The sequence below is a fragment of the Apus apus genome, chromosome 2, assembly GCF_020740795.1.
Source record: "Apus apus isolate bApuApu2 chromosome 2, bApuApu2.pri.cur, whole genome shotgun sequence".
NCBI lineage: Eukaryota > Metazoa > Chordata > Aves > Apodiformes > Apodidae > Apus > Apus apus.
The window spans coordinates 11,433,277-11,460,348 of record NC_067283.1 but is presented as its reverse complement, the minus strand read 5'-3'; the positions used below and the strand labels follow the sequence as shown (position 1 = coordinate 11,460,348).

The 27,072-nt window shown below is 42.5% G+C and overlaps 1 protein-coding gene across 3 annotated transcripts in view; it reads left to right on the top strand.

Moving 5' to 3' along the window:
• Nucleotides 1-27,072, top strand: part of ADARB2 (adenosine deaminase RNA specific B2 (inactive)) — a 311,305-nt gene that overhangs the window by 261,362 nt on the left and 22,871 nt on the right. For all 3 annotated transcript variants that reach the window (XM_051611939.1, XM_051611941.1, XM_051611940.1), the window contains exons 5-6: nucleotides 5,019-5,187; nucleotides 11,969-12,120. In XM_051611939.1, coding sequence (XP_051467899.1) covers nucleotides 5,019-5,187; nucleotides 11,969-12,120 — 321 coding nt within the window. The remainder of the gene's footprint in view (nucleotides 1-5,018; nucleotides 5,188-11,968; nucleotides 12,121-27,072) is intronic.

The window sequence follows — 27,072 nt, the reverse complement described above, 5'->3', positions numbered from 1 at the left end:
ATAAGATGTCAGTCAGATCTCCAGATCCAACTTATTTGCTCAGCAAACCTTCATATTTTTTCTTGATTGCTGTCTCTTCTCTCAGCACCTTTCCAAATCATTTCTATTGCAAGCCCTGTGGCTGCAGGACCGGTGTTTTGAGAGATCATGTAGGGCAGGCAGCATTGTTTACTTAATGTGTGTTATAGCCCAGCTCAAGGCAATCTGACCTGCCGTGAATATATTAACATTAACACAAACAATTACCCTTAATTGTTATGGGGAAAAAACAGGGAGATTAAAGATCAAGAAAAAAAATATGCAAAAGCCATCTTACAATTTGGGGGGCTTTGATTCACACATGGTAGTTGATTACTTGTAATAAGAGAAATCTTACCACAAGCAACTGTCTGCAGTGTAGAAAGCTGTCCTTCTGCTGGCTGTCTATAGGTCTTCAGAGTCCATCAAGAGAAGCTGGCAATACCAAGGTGTAATGCAAACTATCCAAAAGCAAATACCTAAAATAGGCTAGATAAATCACCTCCCAGGAAGGCTCCTCTCCTTTAACTATAAAGAGTCTACAGCAATTAGCTTAGCTGCAGATATCTCCACTCTGATTATCCAGAACAGCTGAGATGAACCCCACCGCTGGTGTCAGCAAACTGAAATGGCTTGTAATATAACCTGTTTTCTTTTCAATGGCTGAGATATGATGCAAAATTCTGGACTATCACCGATACACAAAAAATAAGTGGGGGTCAAGGTTCCCCCTGCTGGGCTTTAAGAGAAGACCCTGCCAACTGGACCCTGAGGAGGGTCTCAGGCTTTTACCAGAGCACCAGAAAGTCTCATTACCTCACCAGATCATTAAGCTGAATCTGTGATCAAAGACAGTGTGTCATTTATGGGTACATTTTTATTCTATAATACAACTCATTAATTGGCAGAATTTTTGAAAATAAAATATGGTGAATTCCCTTCCCACTCTCCTGGCTGTCCCTGTTAACACGACACTGAGCAGGACCCAGCCAGAATGCTGACACGGCTCCCCAATTTCCTTTCCCCTGCTCCATTTCCTTTTCAAATTGAAAACTATTAGGAGTCTTTAGGCAAATAATAGAAACCTAAGCAGGTGCCTGTTATAAATCGTTCACTAGTTACTTTTAACCTAATGTCTCCTCAAACATTGCTTCACAGAAGGCAGCAAGGGAGAGAAATGCCTCATGAACTCTGACAATCAGTGAGTCAGGAGTTAACCTCATAATAATGTAGCCCATTTCTTCTTATTTGTCAAATGACCTGAGCACGGTCAGGTCTTTCATCTGAGATTGGTCCCTCTCCATAAGAACAGGGCTCTTGCCAAGAGCAACCTTGTATAGGATTCACACCCTCTATACCTCTTAAGTCAGGAAGGTGGCATGTGGCTGCTGGTACCAGCTGAGGATTTTGCCACACTGAACACCATCACTTTCCCAGGCACAACCTGATGGTGTGCTTGGTCTAGATCTGCCTCATGTCTGAGGTTAAATAAATCAATGTTTAGGAGGTAGCTTGACATTCATAAATAGAAATCACTTGAGAAATGTGAAGGATTCTGCAGGCAAAATAACACAGGAAGTAAACATTAATAACGAGAGCTAGTAATGACTGTTTTTATGCAAAATAGACAAATGTACAGAAGTGCCTATTAATTCTGAATCACTGCAGCAAATATCTAGGCTCAAGAGTTGAAAATGCTGCCTAAAGTGTGAATGTGATCAGTCAATGTTAAAATTCACCTTCATCAACTAGGCATCACGTGTCTTCTTCTCAAAGACAATCTCCTCCTATGTTCACTGGCAGTAATATCAAGCATTTTACAGTGGATAAACCTCTAATGTCACATATATACAAAAGAAGGCATGCAAGAGGACAATCTGCTAGCATATATGCTCCTGAGCACATAGGGCAACTGTCAGGTTCTTGGTAGTATTTCTCATGTTGGGTGCCCTCACATACAGCATTGAATGATACTACATTGTTCACAGATCACTTTTCCTATTTGGCTCCCCAGTGTAAATATTTCAGAGCTAATGCATAAGTCATGTAGACCTGTGGCTCTGAATGCCATAGCAGTGAGACATAACTCTTGGGTATTTCTGAGCATGGAGGAACATGGATTATTTTCTGTAATTGCAAATAGAAAATACATGGAGATTTTGAATGTTTAACACCTAAGATTAGTTTTGCAGATTTTTGGAAATCATTGTCTCCAGCACCAGTCAACATCTAAGGGATGTTCTGTGAACACGTGCAACCTTGTCAGGACTGGCAGATACCCCAGACTGTGTCCACATGTGACCACCCACTGCAGCCCCATATGACCAAAGCCAACATAGGAATTAGTTCACCCAGAAACGAACATCCCAAGCACACGTGTTACTGTGTGGGTGGACAGTGTGATAGCAAACAATATTAGAGGGATTCACACTATTGCTACATCAATAGGTGACGAGTACCTTTGTGCTTCATTTGTGAATAAATCCACACCTTACAAAAAACGCGAGTTTGATCATCATCTTACAGTCATAGTAGAGGAGAGAAAGAGTTAAGATTATTTATGGATAAAATGTTTGAAATAATAAAAGGCATCACACCATGCACTGTGCTGATTGGGAGGGATGAGTAAGGTATAGCTCCTGGAGAGCAGGGGAGCAGGAAGGCTTCCCCAGGCAGTTTGCTGTGAATTTGCAAAGACTGATTCCTTAACTGCAAGTTGAAGGAGATGGGGAGGCACATTAGGGGAAGGAAGCAGTCAGTCTCCTTGCCCTGAGGAGTATTGACTGAGGTCCTCAGGTGCAGACAGAGGGACTCATGGGTTCCTGAACAAGGGAATTGTCTCTTGGTGTACTCCTGCTCTGCTGAGGAAAGTAATAGAACAAAAAAAATAGCTGATTTTTATAATGGACCTTCCAACTAAAGTATATACTATATACTGTTCAGGAAAGTATACAGTACTTTTGAGATGCTGAATGAAACTCAAACAGCTCTGCTGCAGGCAGAGCCCTGTGGAATGTTTGGCATTAACCCATGTGAAAGACCCAGTCAACTAGACAGACATGTCTGATCTAAGATACCTACTATCTTTCTCATTTAAACAGTGACCCTAAAGCAAAGTGACATCCAATCAACCCTAAAGTACAGTGTATAAACACCTTTCTCAGTAGGGAAAGAAGCCATTTTTACACCTCAACTTTTTATCTAGTAGCAAAACTGGAATAAGCACAAACGCTTTGTGCGCATTTCTCTGCTGTATTCTCACATGTTCCCATTTCACTTCTCTAGATTCTACAATTCTCTCCATTGCCAGCTCTCCTTTTTTTTTTTTTCATAAACACTCCCAAACATTTTTCTAAGGACACATTTCTAGTAACAAATAGAGGTTAGACCTCCAACACAAGCATGCAGTGATGTGTACTTTGTCACTAGTACCCACAACAACTTCTGTATGAGATGGTCACAACCAGGGGGTCAGTGTGATTAACTGAATTTTTCACAGTATTTATACCTCTCCTACAAACATTGCAATGCTGCAATGACACAACACTACTAAACCTTTTGGCCTAGTGATGTTGTTATCATACAGCCTATCATATAGGCATGAGATTATTTTGGTATGTTTTGGTATTGTATAAAATAAGCATAGCAACAGGGCTACAGCATGTCATCCACTACTAGTCCCAGTGCTATGTGGAGATTATGAAGCGTTATTGGTCCTATTTACTGACTGGGACATCACTGGCAGCACTAGCCCTTTTTTAAAATAAAGTTTCCTTCTCCATTCTGCTGTTTTCATGCATTACCAGTGGATCTTATGAGAGAATGTGGTCCCAAGCATGGTGCTTCCAACCAAAAATGTCTCTGCAATTTTTTTGCTTCTTCTGCCACTCAATAGGCTTCATCATGAGAAAGAAATTATATTGTTCAACCTATAAAGTAATTCCTGAAGCTTTTCTACATCTAAAGTAACATTATAGGAACAGCATCACTACGGCCCATGGAGAGCTTGTTCCCATTTGCCCTAGGAATACTTGCAGCCTCAGGCCTCTCTTAGTCAAACACAGTCCAACACTCTTAGATTACTTTGTCACATCTAAAGAAAGCACCTATCAACCAGAAAAGTCCTTTTTCCCAAGAGCTGCTCTTTTGTCTTTCGGTATTCAGAGAGAGGCATCCTGAAACGTACTGTTCAAGAGATTATTTCAGTTTGGGCTCATTTCATTCTTAACTCTTCTTTGAAATCATCCAGAGCACTGAATGAGCCACCTTTTAGAGTGAAACTCAGGTCCTCTTGAAGTCTGTAAGCACTTTACCACTGACTCCAAAGGAATCAGGATTTAACCCTAGAAAGTGCCCATCTGGACAAAGAAAGGCATGTCTTTCAATTGCCATCACAATTATCTGGAGAGGAAATGGAGGAACAAAGCTGGTCTCGGTGAAAGCTTCATCCCTAGACCACAGTGGAAAAAGCACAGAGGTAGCTGTTCTTGGAGAAATAAAAAGGAAACAGGACTGGAAGTCAGATCTGTTCATTCTCTGAGATTTTTAAAGAGCAGCTCCAGAAGTGTTACTTGCATTTTATTTAGTACTTATAGTGCAACAGCAATGAAACCTAACATTACGGGGAGTGTATGCTCCCACCAGAAAATGCCTTCAACAGCTCATAAAAACCTGGCCATTTATCAGCACTGCAGGAGATCTTTATTACCTCTCTACAGCATGTGCTCTCCTATGATGTAGTTATTGATTTAACAAGCAAACTTCATGGCAAGCTTTTATCTTGGAATTAGCAGCAAGACTGAAATAGAGCTCTTATTATTCTAATAACACAGAGATGTGAGATTCCTGCGTGTTCCAAAGGCCGTATCATCATCTTTACAAGCATGCTATTAAGGCTGCCTGGGCTGCCACATCAAAGCCTGGGCTGTGAGATCTTTAACAATTATGATATCATACTCACCCTTGGCAATTTCACAATCCTTTTGTTTTTCTTCTTTCAGGTTTGGACATCAGGCAAGCTCAGGTTATTGTGCTGTCATCAGGTACCAAATGTATAAATGGGGAATACATTAATGACCAAGGGCTTGCGGTCAATGACTGCCATGCAGAAATTGTGGCAAGAAGGGCATTTGTTCACTTCCTCTACTCACAGCTGGAGCTACACTTAAGGTAACTGAATTCTGTTGATGCTTGGGTAATGTTATACGGCCTTCAGTGGAACAGATCCATCCTTCAGACATGTGAACAGCATGTTTCTTTAAGTTGTTGTTTCTGAGTTCGTGACTGATGAAGGACCACTCCACTGCACAGTAAAAATGAGAGTTAGATAGTCTAAAAGTGTTGGGTCACGAGCTCCTTAACTTAATCTGATTTTGTTTCAGTAGCTATTAGATATGACTCATAAAGTTGGGTTTTATGAAGCCTGATGATTTTGTGCAAATCTTTACATGCAGTCTTATTAGTATCATTCACTGGCCAGAGACTGGAAGGGGGTCATTTTGCTCACTGCAGCCATTTTCCTGCCTTCCTTGCTGCTACTGAAATATCTCTAGGAAGTGATTTATAGATCATTAATGCCTTCATTGACTCACTAGAGAACCAATAAGTGTTAACAGTACAGTAAACTTTGTGCCAAAGTGCAAGATGCTATCACTCACGCCTTCTTTATGATGTTTTAAAATGTTATAGCATGTAGAGTCATTACAGAGGAATTATAGTTCCCATCTTCAGCCAAACCCACCTTGTTACCATTTAAATTGTTAATGGGTCATGCGCTGCCTGGAAGCTGGTAATGAGTTGGGTACCACAGAGTTCTATTCTGTGACCTCGTTAATCACGACTATCAACAATCTGGAAAAGGTTATGCGGTGCTTGTTCGTAAGCTCCACACAGGACACCAAATTGTGGGGAGGACTAGTTAGTATGTTTGAGGGCTGCGCTTCTATCCAGACAGGTTGCAGGACTAGGCCAGCAGGGACTTTGACAGAAAACTGAGCAAGGACAAATGGAAAGTCTCACACTGAGGAGGAAAGGATAACCTGCAACAACACATGCAGGAGCCTTACTGGCTCTGCTGAAAAGGGACAAGGTGTGTAGGCAAACACTAAGCTGAATGCGAGACAGTAGGATGCCTGACAGCAAAGAGGGTCAGCTGGATCCCGGCCTCTGTGAAGAATCAGTCAAGGGATGTGATCATCTCCCACAGCTCAGCACTCATTAGGCCACATCTACAATACCATGTGCAGTTTGGCACCCCCCGATACAGGAAGGACATCAGCCATTGGCAGCAGGTTCTGCAGAGGCTACCAGGATGCTCAGGGGCCAGAGCACCTGGGCTGTGTGGAGGGGCTGAGGGAGCTGGGTCTGTTCAGTCTGGAGATGGGGTGGTGAGCCCATCAGAACATTTGTCAAAAATACAATGGAGCTGGCATCTTTACCCAGGCAAAGAAGAGGACAGACAACAGGCACACACTGAAACAAGGGAAGCTCAGCCTGAATATTAGAACTAACTGTTCCCATAGGAATAGGCAAGCAATGGAACAGCTCACCCAGCAGGGTTGTGCAGTCTGTGGATAAAGCCCTGAGTAGCCTAGCAAACTGCTTTGAGCCAGAGGTTGAGCTAGACACCTGATGTCTTTTCTAGCCTGAATTTTCATATGATTCTGTGAAAACCAAGCAGAAGTGTAGCCGTGGTGACATTTAGTATATGGAGGAAACCAAGAAGTGAAGAAAAAAACCCCTTATTTGTAGATCATTCTTCTGCCCTCCATTTTTGCTTGCATTTTCATGTACTTTTCTTTGAAGAGAAACTTCAGTGCAAAAAATCCCTTTGACTTCAAAAGGGTTTGCATCAGGTCACAGACACAAGGATTAGTCTGAGCAGAATTGAGTGTTCTTTTCAGCACCTATGATACTGTGGCACCAAAGCAACGGTAATAGGAATAATGGTTATTTCCACTTCAGGCTGGGGTTGAAGGCAAGAGAATATACTGAGTAGATGAGCTTGGCTAACAAAGGGGGACAAGAACCTTGAAGGGTTTAATCAAAAACAATATCCTCTCTATTTCAATCTGAATTGCTTTCAAGTTTACATTAAATTATTATGTTTTCAGCAATGTAGCAGCCATAGTACTTGCTTTGTGCTACGGTCTCTTGGGAAGCAAGTGCTACCACTGTATCTTAAACTACTGTATTGATCTACCTCCCTAACATGTTCAGTCATATTATTATTTTATTTGGATCAATGTTAACAGTATATTGTAGAGAATCCTCAGTGCAGCACAAGCTTGGTTTACAATAACTTCAAATCACTCTGTTCAGCCAAGAGCAGACACAACTGTTTCTCTGACCAGCACACATTATTAAAATCTCAACCAAAATTGTGAAAGGTAAACACCTTTGAAAGACGGGGATGGAGATATTGTCAAAGCAGATCTTGCTTTCTTGAAGTCTGTGGGGAAGCAAAACTCTGTTATAATATATTATTCAATTCTAGCATGTATTGCTACATTCAGTTCTATGCCACTATTGGGAGCTTTGTCGTGTGGCAAGAAAACAGGGGTATTCAAAATCAAATTAAAAATGTGTTTTCTATACCTTGAAGTCACATTTACACCTTTTTGTCTAGAAAAAGAGACAACTCGCACTGGCAGGGAAATCACATGGTGCCTCTGCATAGCTAAAATGACAGGGGTTTTAGGACAGACACATTAACTCAGCTCCCCTGGCACTCTACACCCCAGCTCCTCAGGCTTGGGGGCAACACAATTATGGCTTCTGCATTGTTATGCATTTGCATTAACATAGCCCAAATTAAAGCCCTCCCACAGGCCAGGAACCTGTTGTTCAAAGTCACATATGAACTGAGACAAAAAAGATGGCTTCCTAACCCAAATAAAGAATGAAAGCATACATATTGACCTTAAGTTTTCTATCCCCACCTATGGAACAGACAGGTTTGTTCTATGAGAAGTATTCCCTATTTTCCACAAATCTTTCTCCCAACAATCTGCCTCTACCTGCCTAAATAGATCTTTGCAGCCTGATTTCAAACTTCAGGAATTTCCAACACAAGACTGTCCTTGAACGGAAACCATTTATCCAGAATTTACAAAGGCTGTCATTGACCTTAGTGAAAGCAAAACACATACTTGCCCTAGTGAAGGCTTCAAAGAGCAGGGACAAGGAAAATAGGCCTTGGAGAAAGCAAGGGCCAGGATAGAGAATTAATGGCCAGGAGAGTTGGATTAGCTGAGTTTGATATACTTCTTTCCATCTCACCTTACTTGAGATATCTAAAATTAGGCGTCTAGTTGATTGAGCATGAACTAGAACCCCAAGAGATGGAGAAAGATGGACATCTCTGAAGTGGGACTTAGCAGATTTGTTCCAGTATCTCTTTGGGGTGAGATGACTTGCCATGTACTGTGGCAACTTTTTTCTGTTTCTATAAAGAAAGCATAGGGTGACTACTTCAAAGATTTAAACTGTAGAACAATCCCATCTAAAATCCAAAGTTGCATCATTATGTACTTTTTTTTTTTTCCTTTTCTTCATATTGCTAAATGTTAGAGGTGTGGCTTTCCTGACTTTTCTTGGGAGAGTTCCAGAATGGAACTTTGTCCTCACTAAGAAATAAGTGACAAATACTTCAAAAGGAAAACTTCTTTCAACAATTCATTGGCTAGAGCTTGAGTTAAGGAAAAGCTAAAAGCACAAGTAGAACCTGACAGCTTCTTACCAATCTGGTTAAAACCCTTACCCCTCCCAGATTTCATTTTTATGACACCCATAATCCTGAAGTTCTCAAGTCTTTCACAAAAAAGATTAAAATGAATACATACTTTTTCTGATGTACAAAAGGAGGTCAGAAAAGACCTTTTGAGAAGCTTTTTCTAAAAATCATCATCAAAAACTACACAAATACCATAGTCTGAATCTCTTGCAATGATGGCAGTAAAATTCACATAGATTTCAGTGGGATTATTTATACCAACTGGACAACAGGGAGGAAAAAACAATCTATCTCTTCTTTTTTAAATAAAAATAAAACTAATAGCCAATTCTTAAAATAAACCAGTACTGTAGCAGTCTTGCAGCTGTAGTGGCCCTGCAGTGTCTGCAGGGAGTCAGATGCAAACAACTTTATTTTATGCATAAAAAGAAAGGAATAGTCCTCATCCAGTACAGTGAAGTTTCTTCCAGGAAACCAGCTGCTTATCTAATATTTCTCAATTTTGTTCTACTAGCCTCTCAATGGACACAGCTCCTTTCTTTTTAAGCCTGCTGTTAGCTTCTCTAGGATGCAGTGCTGCAGCAAAAAATTTCCTGTATGTATGTTTACATGCTAAAAACAGCTCCTCTGCTTCTCTTTTAGAGGGTAAGGACTTGTTTCAGTGAAATACTTTGCATATCTTAAACCATAAGTAGGTGCTTAAATCTTCTTGAAGTCAGCTCAAAACATATGCATGTGTTATGCTAAATAATGAACTTAAACACAAGATTAGAATTTAGCACATTCTTAAATGTTCCTCTTCAATCAGCCTCAAAACCTAATTCTCCCATCAAAATTCATAACAGGCAAACGTTTAGGGATGAATTCTGGAAACGACACTTAAATGCCACTCCCTGAATGAATTCTATTTGTTAGATGACTGTGGGCTTTTTGTGCAGGTGGGTACAGCTGTGCAGTGGCATTGCAAAGGACTGCTACTGCAAACTCATTCTCCCCTTCACAGCCCAAAACAATCATTCCAGAGGGAAGGCAGAAATCTATTGGTGCCGGGGTAGAAGTGACTTTGCATCTCATGCTCCACTGGGACCATTTCTACAAGGTCCCTGGGTCCCCCTGGGCTTTGAAATCCACCAAGCATCCCATGCAGAAGACTGTCTGCTAAGCCATGGAAGATGATATTGCATCTCAAACTCTTTTATAACAATACTCTCAGAGTTTCATTCTTAAACCTATTCAGCCTCTGTGCAGGGTTGAATCTCATGTTTGAGTTCAGCTCCAAGAAAACTATCCCAAAGGCAGGTCAGGACCATACATGATAAGGAGTATCTCAGATTGCTGAAGGAAGAACCAAGCTGCCTTGCCCTCCAGCCCTGCCATCTATTTTTAGAGCAGCTGTCCATCACCCAACCCATCAGCTACACTGACAGAAGACTGGTACTCAGGGAGGGGGGAGAGAGCAAGGTTAATCAGTGAAAAACAATAATCAGTAAAAACAGGATGGATGCTGATTACTGTGGGCTCCTGAAATCTAGTCCGAAGAATGACTGCTCCAACCTTACCTAGCAACTGTTTCTAAGTACTGCAAGTTGCCCCCCCCTCTCTGGTGAGGTTTAACATGATAATAGCAGGCATTAGGAGTGCACAGCTTTGTACTCTCCCAGCTGATTTTGCAGTGAATTATTTAAAATTAACTGCTATTGCTCTATAGCCCAAGCAGCAAGACTTACAGGTATTTTATTATTTCAGAGGCTTGTATCATGGTGATAATATAATTAGTGTGCTTGGGAAATTCCACCACAGCCAGCACAAAATGAAGGAGCTGCATGTGGCAGCCCTAGCTCAGCAGTCAGAGTGGCTCCCTGCCCCTGGCAGGTGAGCTAATGTGCCTGTAAATTCCTCCTGACAGCAAACGCATCCCAGCATCAAAAAATGACAAAACGCCCAAACTGTGGAAGAGTGACAGCCAAACAGCTTCAATAGCACAGAGGCTGCACTGGGAGAAAACAGGCAGAGGCAGCTTGGATTAAAGCCAAGGACTTGCTCCAAGGCTGAGCAGAAAGCACCCCTCTTTACACTTACGGGAGGCAGAGACACAAGCAGAAATCGCCTTGGTTAATGGACTGTCCTATGGTGAATTAAACTGGTAGGAATCTGGCTTATTAAGAGCCTCCTAGGAAAATCATTACCTTCAAGTATTGTTCTGTTCAGAGATATTCCTGCAAATAGACCCTTGAGTTTTTGAGTGGAGGACCAGAGCATCAGAGGGAAAGGAGTCTCATCATAATTTCACTAATCACATTTTCACCTTCAAAATTATATTCACAGCCATCACCCAAATGTACATATTAGAGGCAGCTGTCTGTCAGAGAAATCACCCATGTCTTCCCAAATGTAAATCATCTGAGAAACTGCATGGCACGTAGCCTTAATGCCAGCTATTGCTGCAAAATGCTGGCCTGGGATGGCTGGGACCCCTGGGCAGCTGTTGCTAATGGAGTATGTGTGCTGTGTCCCCATCTAGCTGCTGAACCACTGTGAAGATAAAAGCTTCATCTTAATAAGTATCCTTTTCAACTCAGCTGAGAAAAGCCCACACAAGTCTTGTCCTCACATTTCAGGACAGTTTCTGATTTCCAAAAATGCCAAGTGACCAAGAAGATAGAGGGCTCGTAGGTGGCTCTGGTTGAATGGGGAAGAAAAGCAACACCTGGGGAGCGGGGACGGTTGGCAGGGGTCATAAAATCTGGGTGCTTCATTAGAGGCCCTTTTCACTGAGCACATAAACACACATCTTAGTTGCAGTGATGTTAATGGGATTTAAACTCATGCTGAAGCACTGTGATGAGCTGAGCTGATTTGTTCCCATGAGAGCCTAAAAGAACTTTTCCTCTCTTCATGCACCAGAAGCTCTCTAAAATCAATGTGTTTATGCATCCACACATGTGAGGAAGGAGACTTTCGCTTCAAAAATCCATGCATTTTATCATTAGTGTATATTCTAGGTAAGCAAGTCAAAAGTACTTTGGCAGTTTTCACCCTCTTCACACGTTTCTTCACTTGCAGAACCTTATTGTTCTTCTCCTGTTGTCACTGGGTGAAATATGTGGTACTCGGTGCTAATAAAACCAAACAGAGGGAGAAAAACAGAGAGAAAGAGCAGAAATGTTTCTGATTTGGCGTGTAACAAATGACCTGGAACCTCTTTTGTGATCATAGCAAACGGCGAGAAGACTGGGAGCGATCAATCTTCGTGAGATTAAAAGAGGGAGGCTACAGGCTACGGGAGAACATCCTGTTCCATCTGTACGTGAGCACTTCGCCCTGCGGAGACGCGCGCCTCAACTCCCCCTACGAAATCACAACTGACTGTAAGAAGAAAAATATCTTCCCTCTCCCTTTTACCTTTGCGTGGGTTTGTTGTTTTTTTTTTTTTTCCTTTCTTTTTGGTTTGGTTTGGTTAGTTTTTTTAAGATCAGTCTCTCTTTCTTTCTTTGCTTGCAGAAAATGTGCTTCACTCAAGAGCAGAATGTGTGCGTGTCTGTGCGACTGGTGCTTGGTCCCTCATCCTGGGGAAGGTGTGCAGGGAAAGTTAGAGCTGGGCAGGGCCATGGGAGACTGCTCTGTGTGCCTGAGGCTCTGTGGCTCTGCCAGAGAATGTGCAGGAAATGCTACCCTAACAGTGAATAAATTACTTGGAAAGTGTCCTCATGATTGGAGAGATATTTGGAGCCACAGCCACGGGCTGGACCAGAGGATCAGGTCTCCAGCTGGGGACGCATGAACTTTTCTTAAGGCCTAGGCAGTACCTGTGGGTTGAAGTGTTGCATTTTCACCAAAGCTGAGCTGTCCAGGCTGCAGTGGCTGGAGTCTGAGATAGAGCAAAGATACGATACAACATGATATGATATATGATATGATATATATGATACAGTACATCTGTAGTGTTGGTTGAAGGTCAGAATCTCTCCAAATACCACCTGCCCTTGCTGTGTATAATGCCAGAACCCTTCTGGAAAGGATCCTTGCCAGGCCATCTTGCTTATGTCAGATCAGCCACATGGCTACTGCATGGCAGATGCACTAGATGAAGTCCACCACACCAACCTTGCAGTCCCTGGGCCCATACCTATGACACTCCAGTAGAAACATGGTTTTCCAGGGATTTGTCCTCAAGAGCTGATCCTGCAAGTGAGGTAAACAATCAGCTCTTGATCCACTGTGGATGCCACCAAGAAACCTGCAGAGCTTGTTGTCCATGAAGACACTACCTCTTTTCACCACGTGATCCAGTACTTTCATCTTGTCACCCCCCAAACTCATATGTCCCTGTCATTGTCTTGCCATCGCAGAGGCATAAACTTGTTGTGTACCCACTGCACCAGCTTTGCCCCTGCCTAGCCACAGGGAACAGGAGGCTCGAGAGGTCTGTGGCTTGTTATGACGTGTCTGTCACTCCATGATCCAGCGCACCATGTGCAGGATGCACTCTTATCACTGCCTTTGGGTATGGCTTCTCATACATGCATTTTAGAATGCTGTAATACCCAGAGTGCTGGCTGCTAAGTGCACATGTAATGACAAATAGTCCTTGCTCTGACTACCTTGAATGTGAAGCAGTCAAGACAGAAGAATGGATAGAGGAAGCATAGACACAGGAATGTAAAATTAATCATCCAAGGTCACACAGTGACCTAGCATCCTCACAGGCAAATCCATCAGACAGTCGTTTCACTCCTGGTTCTCATTTGAACAAGTTATTTATTAACTCTTAGGTATTATTCTCCCCACACTGGAATCATTTTTGTCATGTGTGAAACAGCAGCTTGCTGGGGCGAGAAAGCAGAATGCACCTATTCAGGAGGTAAATACATTTCCTTGCCTGACATGCTTTCTCCATGCTGTCAGCAGGGTTTATAAAATGAAGAAAAGCAACAAAATGTTTAAAAGGCAAACAGCAAATTGACAAATTTCTTATGAGGTAACAAAATGAGGAGATATAGCACCATTTTAAAAACAAAATTTAAAAAATAAAAAACTTAAGTGCCTATGAATATCAAAAACAAATAGTGATTTTTGGCATCTCACTTCATGTGTGTATCAAGAGATATCTAAAAAGGCTTTATATTTGTTTAAAGATGCTCATGTTTTCCAGCAGGTGCTTCCTGGGACACCCCTTACTTGACATTAGAAATTACCAACATCTATAATTGTTTTTTAAATGTGGTCCATTGTCCAGAACAACTGAAGGCTGTCCAGGATGGATTCTGCTCTCTCATGCATGAGGAAGCAGGTGCTTTGGGCAGCTGACAGCCACCACTGCCTATTGATATGCAGCTGAACCCGGCCCTGGAGCTGAACCCTCATGGTTGCTTCAAAAAGCACATAAATCTGTCAGCTAATGAGGATATGCTTCTTTAGATAACAATGGATGCAGGAAACAGTGTTTAAAAACATGTAAATATGCAACACCTGACACTCATGCAGTAAAATTGTAGGTGGAAATAAAACTATTTTTCCTGTCTGTTGTTGCACCATTTATTGTCCCAAAGCAGAAGCTGAGGCAGAGAGGGCTGTGTAGTTTACCCAAGGTCACACACTGATTCAGCAGGAGGGCTTGAAGGAGCACTACCTCTGGTTTTTATTAAAATAGTTTAGCACTGTACAAAAGGCCTTGTTGCCAAAAGCTGTCCTTCAGTGAGATAAGCACTCCCTTTTAGTTCACATTATCCCACAGACATCTGGGAAGATAAGTATTTTATAATGGTTATCGTTCAGATCTTCTCTTTTTTTTTTTTTTTTTACTAAAGAAATAACCTTTCTTTCATCCAGTAATGACAAGAAGCTCCAGATGAATGCTGTTTCACTTCTTAAACAACAAAGAAACATCTCTGAGAGCTAGCATAAGCCATCAAACAGTACTGATTATTCTCTAAAGATGCATTAACATTTAAAAACAGTGTCTCACCATGTGGTTTCTGGTTTTGTGAAGGAATATTATAAGCTTTTATCAATATAGGGAGTGAGTAAAATCCACTTCTCAAATCTCATTCCAAAAATTTCCTATTATCCACCGTGTCTTCCCAGCACCCTCAGGGAGGCCTTACATTTCCTTCTTATGAGCTTTGTTCTGGTAAGGGAGGAGATAAGCCAGCATGTGCTTGAAACCCAGTTTATGTCTTACTAGATAGTACAGGGTACCAAGTTAGCAGCGGTTGTCAAAGTCCAACCTTACTATGGCCCACGTGAACTGCTGTAATGCAGAGGAGAGGTCCAGGAAGCCTGCACCCATGTCAGGTTCATGCAGGAAAGTAAGAGATTAGGGACGAAAATATAAAATCTGGCTTTATTTGCAGCTATGCTCTTCTTGGATCAAAGGGGAGCTGACTTACTGATACAGCCTTAGGCAGCTCTAAAAGAGGCAAAGTCCAGCTGGACCAGAGTGCTTTGAGCACAGAGGGGTTTTCTAGCTCTCTTTTAGTGTTTACGGGTCAGGAGGCTGGAAGAGCTTATGGGAGGATCCAAGTGAGGTTGGAGCTTTGGAAAAGGCAGCTACAATCCCAGACAGGAGGAGTGGAGGGTGACCAGAGAGGTGCAGGATCAGGTGACAGTGAGAGGATGCCAGCCAGGGTCAGTAGTTTCTGGGATAGGAGGCTGGGAAATGCAAGATGGGTTTCAGACAGTTGTGAGTTTTAATGGGCTTCTCCTAGCTCGTTCTCTCCAGCCAGCCTCCTTCTCAAGAGTCTTCTCTATGTCTTTTTCCAAGGTCACCCACAAGGTTGTAGCCCAGTTGTACTTTGAAAGGGGAGCATGTTCCCAGTGTCCTCACACCTTTCTAATTGCTCCTTCACACACTCAGCTTCTGCCTTTGCTTCAGTTTAGTGTTGTACATCAGGGAGCCTGGGACATCTTTTCCAGTACCTTCTCCCTTTTTGTACACCCAATAAGGTATGCCTGGATTGCTGTCTTCTCCTGAGGGCAGTATCACAGTACCAAGTTAATGTGGGCTGATGATCTACTTCACTCTGCTGAGACCACACCTAGAGTGCTGAGTCCAGTTTTGGAGTCCTCAGCACAGGAAAGACAGTTGAAGCAGGTTCAGAGGAGGGCCACAGAAATTATCAGAGGGATGGAATACCTGTCCTGTGAGGAAAGGCTGAGAGTTGGAATTGTTCAGCCTGGAGAAGAGAGGGCTCCAGGGAGATCTTATTGTGGCCTTTCCATATTTAAAGGGGACTTATAAGAAAGATGGGGACAAACTTTTTAGCAGGGCTTGTTGCAATAGGACAAGTGCTGATGGTTTTAAACTAAAAGGTGGTAGATTTAGACTAGGCAGAGAAATTTTTTACAGTGTGGGTGATGGAACACTGGACCAGGTTGCATAGAGAGGTGGTAGATGCCCCATCCCTGGAAACTTTCCAGGTCAGGTTGGCCAGGGCTCTGAGCAACCTGATCTAGTTGAAGACATTTGTGGTCACTGCAGGGGGATTGGACTAGATGACCTTTAAAGGTCCCCTCCAACCCCAACCATTCTCTGATTCTGTTTCTCATTACAGCACACGCACTCCAGCTCATGAGGTGGAGCTGCAGCCATGGGGGCAGCTAGCCCAGTAATGTTTGTTGCACATTTTACACTTTCTCTTGAATCTAGGGCGAACCACAGAGTAATCAAGCCCTTGATTTGCTAAAGTGCCTTCCCAGCTAATTTAGGGCTTCTTGACTCATTGGCTTTATTTTCTAAGAGCCTCTTGAAAAGCAAAATGAATTGCTTAAAAAATTGAGCTAATAAATCCTCCACTTCCCCACTCCTCCTTCCCTGGCAGGATTTTACCTCAATATCCCTCTTTCTTCTAGAGATGCACTTTCATTTTTTTACTACATAGATTGCCAAAGAGACAAACAGAATCTGCCCCAGGGCTTGTCTCTATCCTTCTCCCTTGGGCTGCTTTTCTGTCTCCTGCTAACATGCTGTATTGCCTTGTGCCATTGACTCCTTGATAGCCCAGCTCCTGTTTTATCCCACTCTCCCTTTAGGTCTGAAACACACCATTGCATCTGCTCCACATGGGGTCTTCCTCCTGCTTGTCTATTAACCTACAGCTGTGCTGAAGCTCTCATGCACACACATTTGACAGAACTCTCATCTAAACAGGATCCACTTGCAGCCACGTGAGCTGGATCATTGCCTTGGTAGGTGATGTGACAGAGAGAAGATGTGCAAGGCAGTTTTCAGAGAAGTTGGGGAACTGAAGAGTACTCACAAAGACAAGTTTGCACTCTCTACTTTAAGTGTGCTTTCACTGTGCACACTTGTGCTTTCCCTGCTTGTGACTCTGGCTGCTGGATTTTATTGTCCTCTCTCAGATAAGATGTTCTCTGTTAACCCCCAAATCTGAGGCTGCCAGGAAGGGCTGACCTACTCACACTGGAGATTCAGCACTCTGGGTTCAGGTGGGGCTGGCCTAGATTGCATCAGTATATGATCCCAGATTAGAGTTCCTGGAATTTGTATCTTGAGCAAAGTGACTGGAGAGGGACAGATTCAAACAGAAACCACCTAAGGAGCCTGTCCATCTCCTGTGACTGTCAGGAGACTCAACCTCAGAGCTCTGCAGGCAGGTATCAGGATGCAATTACAATGAGGGTGCTTACAGCACCAGTTGGGCTAAAAGCATGGGTTCAGTGAATGTTGTTGGATGTGCAAGGGAAAGAAACCTTTAACCTCCATCTGCCAATACCGTGTGTTGTTTAAATGGACAAATCCTGTTTTTGTGAGTAGATGATAAGGGAGGGAAAGCATTTCAAGAACCATCTGAAAACTCAGTGATCTGAAAATAAATCTGTACATACAAGAAAATGCAGATCCTAGCAAACTGATACACTGCCCTTGTTACAAAAATAGAGGGTATCCACAGATCATCCCTTGGGCTTGGATGCTATTATTTGTTCCTCCTGTACAAGTGCTTCCAGGGATCTTAACACTCTGTTGTGGCTACTGGCCTGCTGCAGCTTAAGAGACCATGTTGGAAATTTGTAGCTACTCAGTGCATGGAATAGTTTCCTCCTAGGTTGTAAAGTTGACTTAAAGCTGATGAATGACCTGTCTGTGGAACTGGGATGAAGGTGCATTATTTTCCTATTTTTCATATGACTGAGCAGAACAATACCTTGGGGGACCTCAGAACAAAATTATCATAGAGAAGCACGCCCAGAGATAACACGAAAGAAAAAAACTCACACAACACGGTAGGCTGTAAGACTGAGCACTACCTCAGGAGAAGTAATCCTGGCACTGGATGAATTATTATGGTCAGCCCACATTGCTTTGTCATGTAAAGTATGCTGCAGAAATTGCAGACACATCATGCGACTGTTGGATTACTTCAGGGGCTAGGCAACTGGTTATTAAAGAAGGCGAGGAGAAATTGTCTTTTTGTTTCATTAAGACTGGACTAGGATGGATCCAAAAGGTTTAGGTCTGAGGTGTGAGCACAGCATCCTTATTCTGCCTCCTTTGAGATCAATTCCTATAGAAGTGATGGCCCCTGTCTGCAAGTAGCACTGACACAGCCTCAGTGTACCCAAGGGAATACAGAGGAAACGCAAGGACTTTTTACAGTCAACTAAAAGCTGATGTGTCAAGGAGTCCCTTCTCAGGTCTGTTAGCAGTCACCAGTTTTGTATGTAATTGCCCAGTTTTCTAACTCAAACCTCCCAGGCTGCTGAAATGCTGTTTCAGAGTGCAGCAGCTTTCACTTGAGTTAATTTGGTAGGGAAAGCAGGATCACAACACTGTCCTCTCTGGTTAGTACACTTCATCACTTAGACACATCACCAGTGGCTGGGAGCAGAGGTGAAGTGTGCTGCTGGCTGGGGTAGGCAAAGATGACAGCACAGCCTCTATTCTCCCAGTACTGCAGGTCTGAGGGGGGGATTCAGCTCCAGGCTTTGCAGGTGTGGATGTGGTGTGTATGTAGCCAGTTCAGAGATTTTCTCCTAACACCCAACACACAAGTCCATGCTGGGACTGTGGGGGACCCTTCTTCTAAGAAAGTTGGGCAAAGAGATTTCAGAAGGAAGTGTGGCTGAGAGGGGATCAGTGGGACCCTGGGACAGGAGGGCCACAGTGAGTATGGGAAAGTTTTAGGGGGAGGGCTTCTGTGATGTTCAGCTTTGATGGAGGAGTAGGTGAGAGACAACAACATAAGGCTCGTGAGGGGTAGGAGGACTCTGGACAGTTTTGGGATGAGTGGAGCCCCTCTCATTCTTCCAATGCACAGCACCCACACAGGACCTGCAGGCACTGGTTTGAACCATCTCCAGCACTGTAATAAGCTTTTCTTCCCCCAGCATCTCCTCCTCTCTGCTTGTCCAAGGCTGCAGGGAAGGGAGGGAAGGGAGGAGGAAAAATAGACTCATGTTGAGGGGACCAGAACAAGAAGAGATAGGGGCTGGGCCAAGCCCTTGCTGTGAACACTGCAGTCCTCCTGGTGCCCCCTGAGGGAAAACGTGCAGAAGCAGTAGATGTTGCATCTCCAAGCTCAGATGGACACACATTGCTCAGGCAGAGCAGCAGTGCCAGAGGGACTGCAAATATGTGGTCTGTGTGTTCTGGCTACTGGAAATCCCATCGCTTTTGGTAATCCAGATGAGAGGTCCAATGGATGCCCTACCCAGCCTGCCATGCTCCACCTTGTGCCAATCCCATCAGCTCTAGCCCCTAAAACTGACAGGGAAACCAGTGATCTCCAGGCTTAGAAGAATTGTGAAAACACTCATAGTTTTATTGTTGCCATTATCATGTTAGACCCCAGAACACACCTCTGAAAGAGGCTCTTGTTTTACTACACTAGAAATCCTAAAGCTTTCAGTGCCAATTATTCAACATGAAAGTTTACTATTGCTTCATGTTTTGTTATTAATCTCCACCAGGCTGGGTATCTAGGTTTTTAGTGGAGTTTTACTAAAAGTGACTAGTGAAGAACCACTTCACTTCATGGACAATTTTCAGGTCTCAAAGTACTGACTGGCTGAAAAGAAATCAAAACCTGTCAGGAAAAAAATTTAAATAAAATAATTGTGTGAAACTGAAATCACATCCTGTATTTTTTGTGTCCACTGGCCAGCAGAACAGTAACAAGGGGTAGAAAAAAAACTATTTCATTTCCTTCCATGTCAAATTCAGGATGAGCTTTTTCATTCAAGGCCACCTAGACTCAAAGAAAAACCTGAACTTGTAACTCCCAAGCCCTGGATCAGGACTTTACTGAATTCACCATCAGCTGAGCTAGACAGCTCCCTTTCTTCAGTCTTTGTTATAAAACTTTGTCAAAACTGACACATCATGAGAAAACTCTTTGGCATTGATAATGCATTGAAAATGTCCCAATTCCTTCTCCTTGTTATATTCTTGGCTGCTTTTGTTTATTTCAGTTTTGTTGTTTCTGAGGGAGTTTTAAAGTAGAAAATAAGATTTTTTTAGAAGGATGTGTTAGAGCAGTGTGTGTCTATCTGAGAAAGAATATGCTGGAAACTGTGGATTGCTCAAAGCCAGCATTGGCCACAGCTTTGAAAAGCTTTCATGTAATGCAAAACATGTTAGGATTCGGGAAAACAAGTTTCCAGAGCTATAATCAGATCCTAATTTTAACAGAATGCTTGAATTGCCAAGGGGAATTGCACCGTATTTATTGATTCTGCTTTGTTATGGGTTTTGCTGCTTTGTAAAACACTGCATTTGGACAGAATGTTCAGATGTGATAAAAAGGCAACATTAATCAGCAAAAGGCCATGGCTGAGAAACTTTCAGAATAGTAGCATAAAATCTCACCAAGAAAAAAGCTCTTTGTCTCTGAATTTGTCCAGCCCAAGGAATAACGAAGTCTGAGGTTCTCCAAGGTGCTCTGCAGCAGGGCAGAAAAGACCATATGCTCCAGGACACAGCTGCCCCAGTTCCACCCTCAACACCTGATACCTTGCTAGAGATATGCACCTAATTATGGCATATATTTTGAGTGGAACAGATCAAAACTTAGTTAGGAGAAATGCCTGTGGGTAAAAACTACACCCACTAGGATCTAGTTTGGTCTAATTTACCCTTTCGCTGAGTGGGAGTCACAGGTAAGGCTCATAAGCTGAGTTTTATTGAGCTTGTCAGGAAACTCCAAGTGCAGTTAGGGTCTCTGTGTGACTTTTGAAAGTCTCCTGGAGAGTTTCTTAGAGTCTTATGAGGAGAGAAATCTGAAGACAGCTGAGTAACAGTGACAAGCAATTTCATCTTAACCATGACTCTGCTGGTACTCCTCTAGCTAGCCTCGAGCAACTCACCTCACTCTGGTCATTTCTATTTCCATACATATAAAATGCAATTAAAGGTATCCAGCTGTCACAACTTTGAGGTAGGGTAGTTAATGCTCAGAGTAGGCTATTAAAATGAAAAGCACTATATATTCTAAGCACTGTTATATCGTTATTCAGAATAATTTGGTAATAAAAATACACAAATTTTTAAAGCTGATGAAAACCATTTCCTGATGATCTTGATTGAATTTCTCCAGCCAGAGATCATAGGACTGTACTCAGTAATTTCCATATAGAGCTCCAGAAGCTGGAATTGAACTAGAGCATGTCTGGTGACAAAGCAAGAACCACAGCCTCTTTGGGCTCATCCCAACCATAGGGTGGCTGAATATCTGTCAATATTGTTGACAAATTTATGTCGTTTCTGTCCCAAGGGGTTCATTTTCCGTTTTCATGTTTTGCTGACTTCTTTCACAACATTTCTCTTAACCTACTCTTGGTGATTTCAGTTTCCAAACATCAACAAAAATCTGGAAGTGACATGAATAACAGCATGTTTTGTTTATAAAATAGAGTTATGATGAGTAATACATTCCCTTTATGTTTGTGCAAACTTTTTGATTAAAACACGGCAGGGGAGAGAATTGTCACCAAATGGACAATTCCAGTGATATTGACAATTTTTCACACAAAGCACATTTAAAATATAAAGCCTAGCTTTAAGAGAAAACACTTTTCATTTTTTAAAAAAATGGGAAGAAGGCACAGTGATGTATAGCTTAAGACTTAGCTGAGCAGCTGGTCCCCACTGGCCTCTGACTGGCATCTCAGTCTGCACACACAGCCTCCAGGCACTGCCCTGGCTTTGCTCAGCCACTGACCTGGGCATTGGCAGCAGCTCCCCACACTGTCAAAGATGAGATGATTGTTGCCAAAGACCAGCTAATATGCCTCTGTGCTAGTGATGAGGCTCATGAGGGCTTCAGCGGCAGAACTTTTCTCCAACATGGGGTTTGCAGCCCAGGTTTGCTCCAGACTTTGCTCTGCATGGCAGCTGCACTTCCAAAGCAACAGCATTGCACATCTGATTTTAGATGAGAGGAGTAATTAGTAATTAAAATTAATAATCTTGAAGTGTTTGAGTTGTACTTTCCTTGATTGCCACGTGCATGGAATCTTAATTCCACTGATAAATCTCATTCTTCTGGCTTCATGCATTTGCGCTGCAGAGAAAGCTGGAGTCTGCAGCCTGGATTTGTAGGTGGCATCAAGGATCTCCTCCATGCCTGACCCAGTACTGATCATTCCTCTGCCTGCAGCAGTTAATTATAACTCTCAGAGGAAACAGCGCATGACTTTATTGCCAACAAATTGTTTGAAAGAGAATTTTAACTAGCTACTCACATTTTTATCCCAGGGATTCCTCAGAGACAGACATTAGAGAAAAATGTTTTGTAGGGTACATATTTTGATCTGTTTCTCAGATAAATTTATCTATTTATTTATTTATTTTGTCTCAAAGGGTTAAAGCTTGTTGAGAGACCAGGTTTTACTTAGAAGTTAGCCCAATAGAAAAATGAGTTGCATGTGTTATTCTCCACTCTAGCAGTTAGTTTCATAAAGGTACTCTAACACCCTAGGATAAGCATTCAACACATTTCATAATAATTATATATTCAAAATAATAAGATGTCTTTGTAAAATGTTATGTCACCTAAATGGATGAAATTCTGCCCCTCAGTGATCATACATGAAGGCATTTTGATGGATCAAAATTAAGAGCTTTCATTAAAAGACCCCGTGCTGAACTTCAGCATGATAGAGTACCATTCTTACACCCTTCTTTTCTCTAACAACACAGCTCAAACCAAAACTCATAATTTCATTCATCTGTACTTAAAACAGATAAGGACAAATAATGCAGTCAGTTCCTTTCTTTCTTTTGGATTCAAACTTCAGGTTTTTCCCATCACTGATTTTTCTTATGCTTTAAACACCACATATGGAGGAAAAAAGTAAAGAAGTGCCATTCCAACTGTTAATTTCAGCTCCAGATATTACAGGTGTTCAAGGGTTTTAACATTCTCAGATAAATTACGTATTAAGTATTTATATTTTTATATATGACTTAATGGTAATGTCCACAACCCAGATTTGAACTGAACTCTGCCATGATGTGATAGGTGCTACATGGTTCTGAGAGTGAGCAGAAGAGTTCCCCTGGAGTTGCGTTCAGATGCAAAAGGCCTCCTGGCCTACATTTTAAAAACATGTATTACTTTTTTCTTAAATCCAGTCTTCTTTCAGAATGTCCCTGAAGTTTTTTGCTTTCAAAAGCTGGCCCACTGCATTTTAGCTTTGCTGTGTGCTGGCCACAAAAGCACAATACAGCAGAGAATTATCTAGCCACCCTATCCAGCAAAGGAGACACATCCAAAGCCTTCAGTGTGCTGTGATACTCACTTCAACACTTCCAGAAGTAGTAATATTGTACATTTATTCAGCATCTGCTTGAGGAAAGGGCATCTCTAATAACCACCAATACAAAGGCAGCCAGATGTTAACACTTCTCTTTCAACCCCTTTGTTTCAAACCACTCTAAGGAAACTTTATAAACCATGCTGATGAATGGGAAGTCCAGCATGGAAAAAAATGCAAGATAGGCTGTTTTACTTCTTCCTTCATGAGGAGAGAGCAGTCTCCACTGAAGCAGGGAAATAGAAAATGAAACTCTGAGCCAGTCATGCAAAATTTCAGACACAGACTTAACTCGTGTGATTTTATTTAATCACCATCCATTTCCTTCTCACTCTTCAACTAAATAATAAATATGGAGTAGCTTTTTTCATTACCATTTGAGCTAGAGCTGGTCCTGGAGAAAATTCGAAAATAAGGGGCAAGACTTGAAATCAGTGGGCTTCACTGATTTTAAATACAAGCCACCTGGGTAAATTTCTAATCCAATAATTAATAATCCAGCACCTTTTTATCTTTGGAACTGTCAGGAGTAATTTCCACATCTGAGTGTAGCACACATCATAAATCCACTCCAAATGATTTTTAAATGTGTCCTTTCCAATTCCAGTGTGAATTGACATTTTGTTCTGGTTGAAGTGGCATCCTCAGATGCCTTCTCCCCTGCAATTAGTTGAGATTAAGCAGTTGGAGAACCAGCACAGCAGAGATCAGAAATGTTCCTAGTCACTGAGGCTTTGATCATACTGAACAGCAGAACAACAGCAGGCTGTAGTTTGTGACTCTAAACTGCATAAATAAATATATTTCTAAGACTGTTAAGATGATCCGTAGCAGGCTGTGCCAGGAAGTGGACTGCATTTTTTACTGCTGGCAAGCAGCTTATGTGCTAGAGTCTCTCTGCAGCTTCAATGCAAAACACCCAGAGCTTCATCTCTTTCTTTGTTCAATATTTATGTCTTCCTGTGCTGCTTAATGACATGCTAAAAAAAAATAAGTGCATTCCAATTGAAGATGTGGATTTATTTAATCATCAGCAATCTGAAAGTATTCTGAGCTTTGACCTATTAGTATTTTATATAAACACTACAGATCATCTTCTGTATCATGTGTGCCCGCTATCCCAGCAAAGTGAGCAGCCTGAGACAGGCAGTACAGCACGGGTCTTTAGTCACACCTTATCCATTGAATTTAATAGCAGTTGAGCAGCTAAAACCCCTTATCAGGGCTGTGGAAGTGTGTCCCAGGGTGAGCGTTCACTGGCCACAGCTGCCTGAGTCCTATCAGCTAATGCCATCTGCTTGGCTGCACCCTGGGCCGGGCATGCGTTACAGGGACCAAAGTTTGGCACGTGGGATGAGTTAATATGAGCATTTGGAAACTGAGGTGATCTCTGCACTTGCACACACTTTCCAAATGCTTTTTAAAACTTTGTTATTCAGTTTCTGGTACTTGCAGACCAGGGCTGAGAAGTTATAATAACAACCAAACGTGGAGTGCTTTTCCTTTGGTCCTGAGGGAAACTTAGAAGATCAAATAAACAAATAAAAAATCAAAGAAGGAGGCCCCCCAAAACTCACTGAAATTTTTCAAATTCCTTTACCCCCAAATTGTTGTCCTTTGTTTTAAATTCCCCAAGTAGTCAACAGTTGTTTGCAGGTCTGCTGCTTTTTCTTCCCCTAAACTGGCTCCTTATCTCTGTCAGCATTGTGGGATGCCTTGGCCCCCACTAAGTGACCTTTACACAGTGAAATCAAACTCACGTAAACATTGGGCTGCTCATCTCATCCTGCAGTCACCAAAATTCCCTGGCAGGTACATGTCCCTTTGCACATATGCAAATTGTAGGCCTATCAAAGTGGTGAACTGCCTGAAACAGTAATTTAGGAGGCCAGTGCTCCAATGGGGAAGGTCAGAGTGGGAGCTGAGAAAGCAAGAAGAATAAAGAGAGAGAGGAAATAGGCAGAGAGAGGTGTAGCAAGAGAAAATATTCTCCAAAAAAAACATTGCAAAAGAAACACTAAAAATTCAGTTTGTCCTGGGGGATTTCCAGCAGGTGGATTTCTGTGTTAGATCTTTATTGAAAGGATAGTATCTGTTTTTCATAAAGAGTTTTTGAGCACTGCCTTCAAATGAATTTGAAGAAGAAGGAAACATCATTATCTTCACTATACCTGTGGGAAAGCTTAAGAAAAGAGAACTGATTTGCTTAAAGTCAGACTTTCTACCAGCCGAAACAGCAACAGCCTCTTGAGTCACTCTTCACTGCTTCCCTGGCAGAGGTCTAGCTTTGCTGTGCCATCTCTTCTCAATGGCTGCAGACTAAAGCAAAGTGGTTTTGCTATACATTTCTTGCATTTTGCATTTGCTAAGTAGAAGTGATCACTTTCTCCTTTTGTTGTCCAAATTCCAAGGTACCTTTTCCATGGTTCTGTGGTTTAATAATGAAAAATGCTTGAAGTTTTTTTTTAAAAGTTTCCCCACAGAGTCCCAAGAAAAATATGGACCAGTTCCCAGATAGCTAATCCCATCCAAAGAGCATCCCCTGAAAGATACTTCAGGAGGCATCCCAGACAAAAGGAGTGTACAAAGGATCAGTACACATGGCCATGAAAATGGTTTCTCAACAGTGTTGGCACAGTCCAGAAATTTGAGGGGAGAGGGATCTGAAACATTTCTTAGTCTTTGGCATTCTTGCTTACTGAACATTTTATTTATCTGTTGGGTCTTCCCAGTTTCGCTCAGAACTCAAGTTTGAGAAGTGACAATACTCCAAGCCTGGAGATTACTGCAGTGTCTCAGATTGTCAAGTGCTCTTTGACAAATAGGTACAAGGGCCCCCTCATCCCCCACGGGGACAGAACTGCTGCTGGGGATGGCAGTGCAATCAATGCTCTGCCCAGACTCAGTTCCAGAGGCCGCACAAACAAACTGTCCATAGTTTGCAAACCTTTTGGAGATGATGGAGCTTAGTTTTGGATGGGAACTTGTTCTGACAATGGCCAGGCCGTCCAGTTGATACCTGGTCCTGCCCACTGCTGGCACACAACTCCCCATCTTAAATTTTAAAAAAACAGGTTGGAAGCCAAGAGGGAATGACTGGGGAGGCTCAGCCGCCCATCTGCTGGCAGGTCACAGCTGACTCTGCTGTTCTACACGTGTTCGTTGCTTCTGCTAATCCCAACGGGCTGAAGCGATTTATTTTCCCATTCCCTTTTTGTAAACCATAGTCAGCAGCCAAAGTCAATCAATTGCTTCCACCAGAGCTTGCAGCACAGACAGTGTTCATACAAAGCAAAGATGGTAAAAAAATGACAGAGGGAGAGAGCCAGCAGCTGGGGAGCATGCACAGACATGGGTGCTCATGGCCAGGGGTTCAGTCAGCCCTGCAACCTGTGACACCCCCAGGACCTAGGGCCAGCAATCCAGGCAGCCCCATAGTCCACTGGGGGGCATCAATTTCACCAGCAGAAGCCTTCTGGTCCCACTGAGGGGCAGGCCATGGAAAAATATATAGGACCGTTGAAAGAATGGGCAAAAGTCTCATG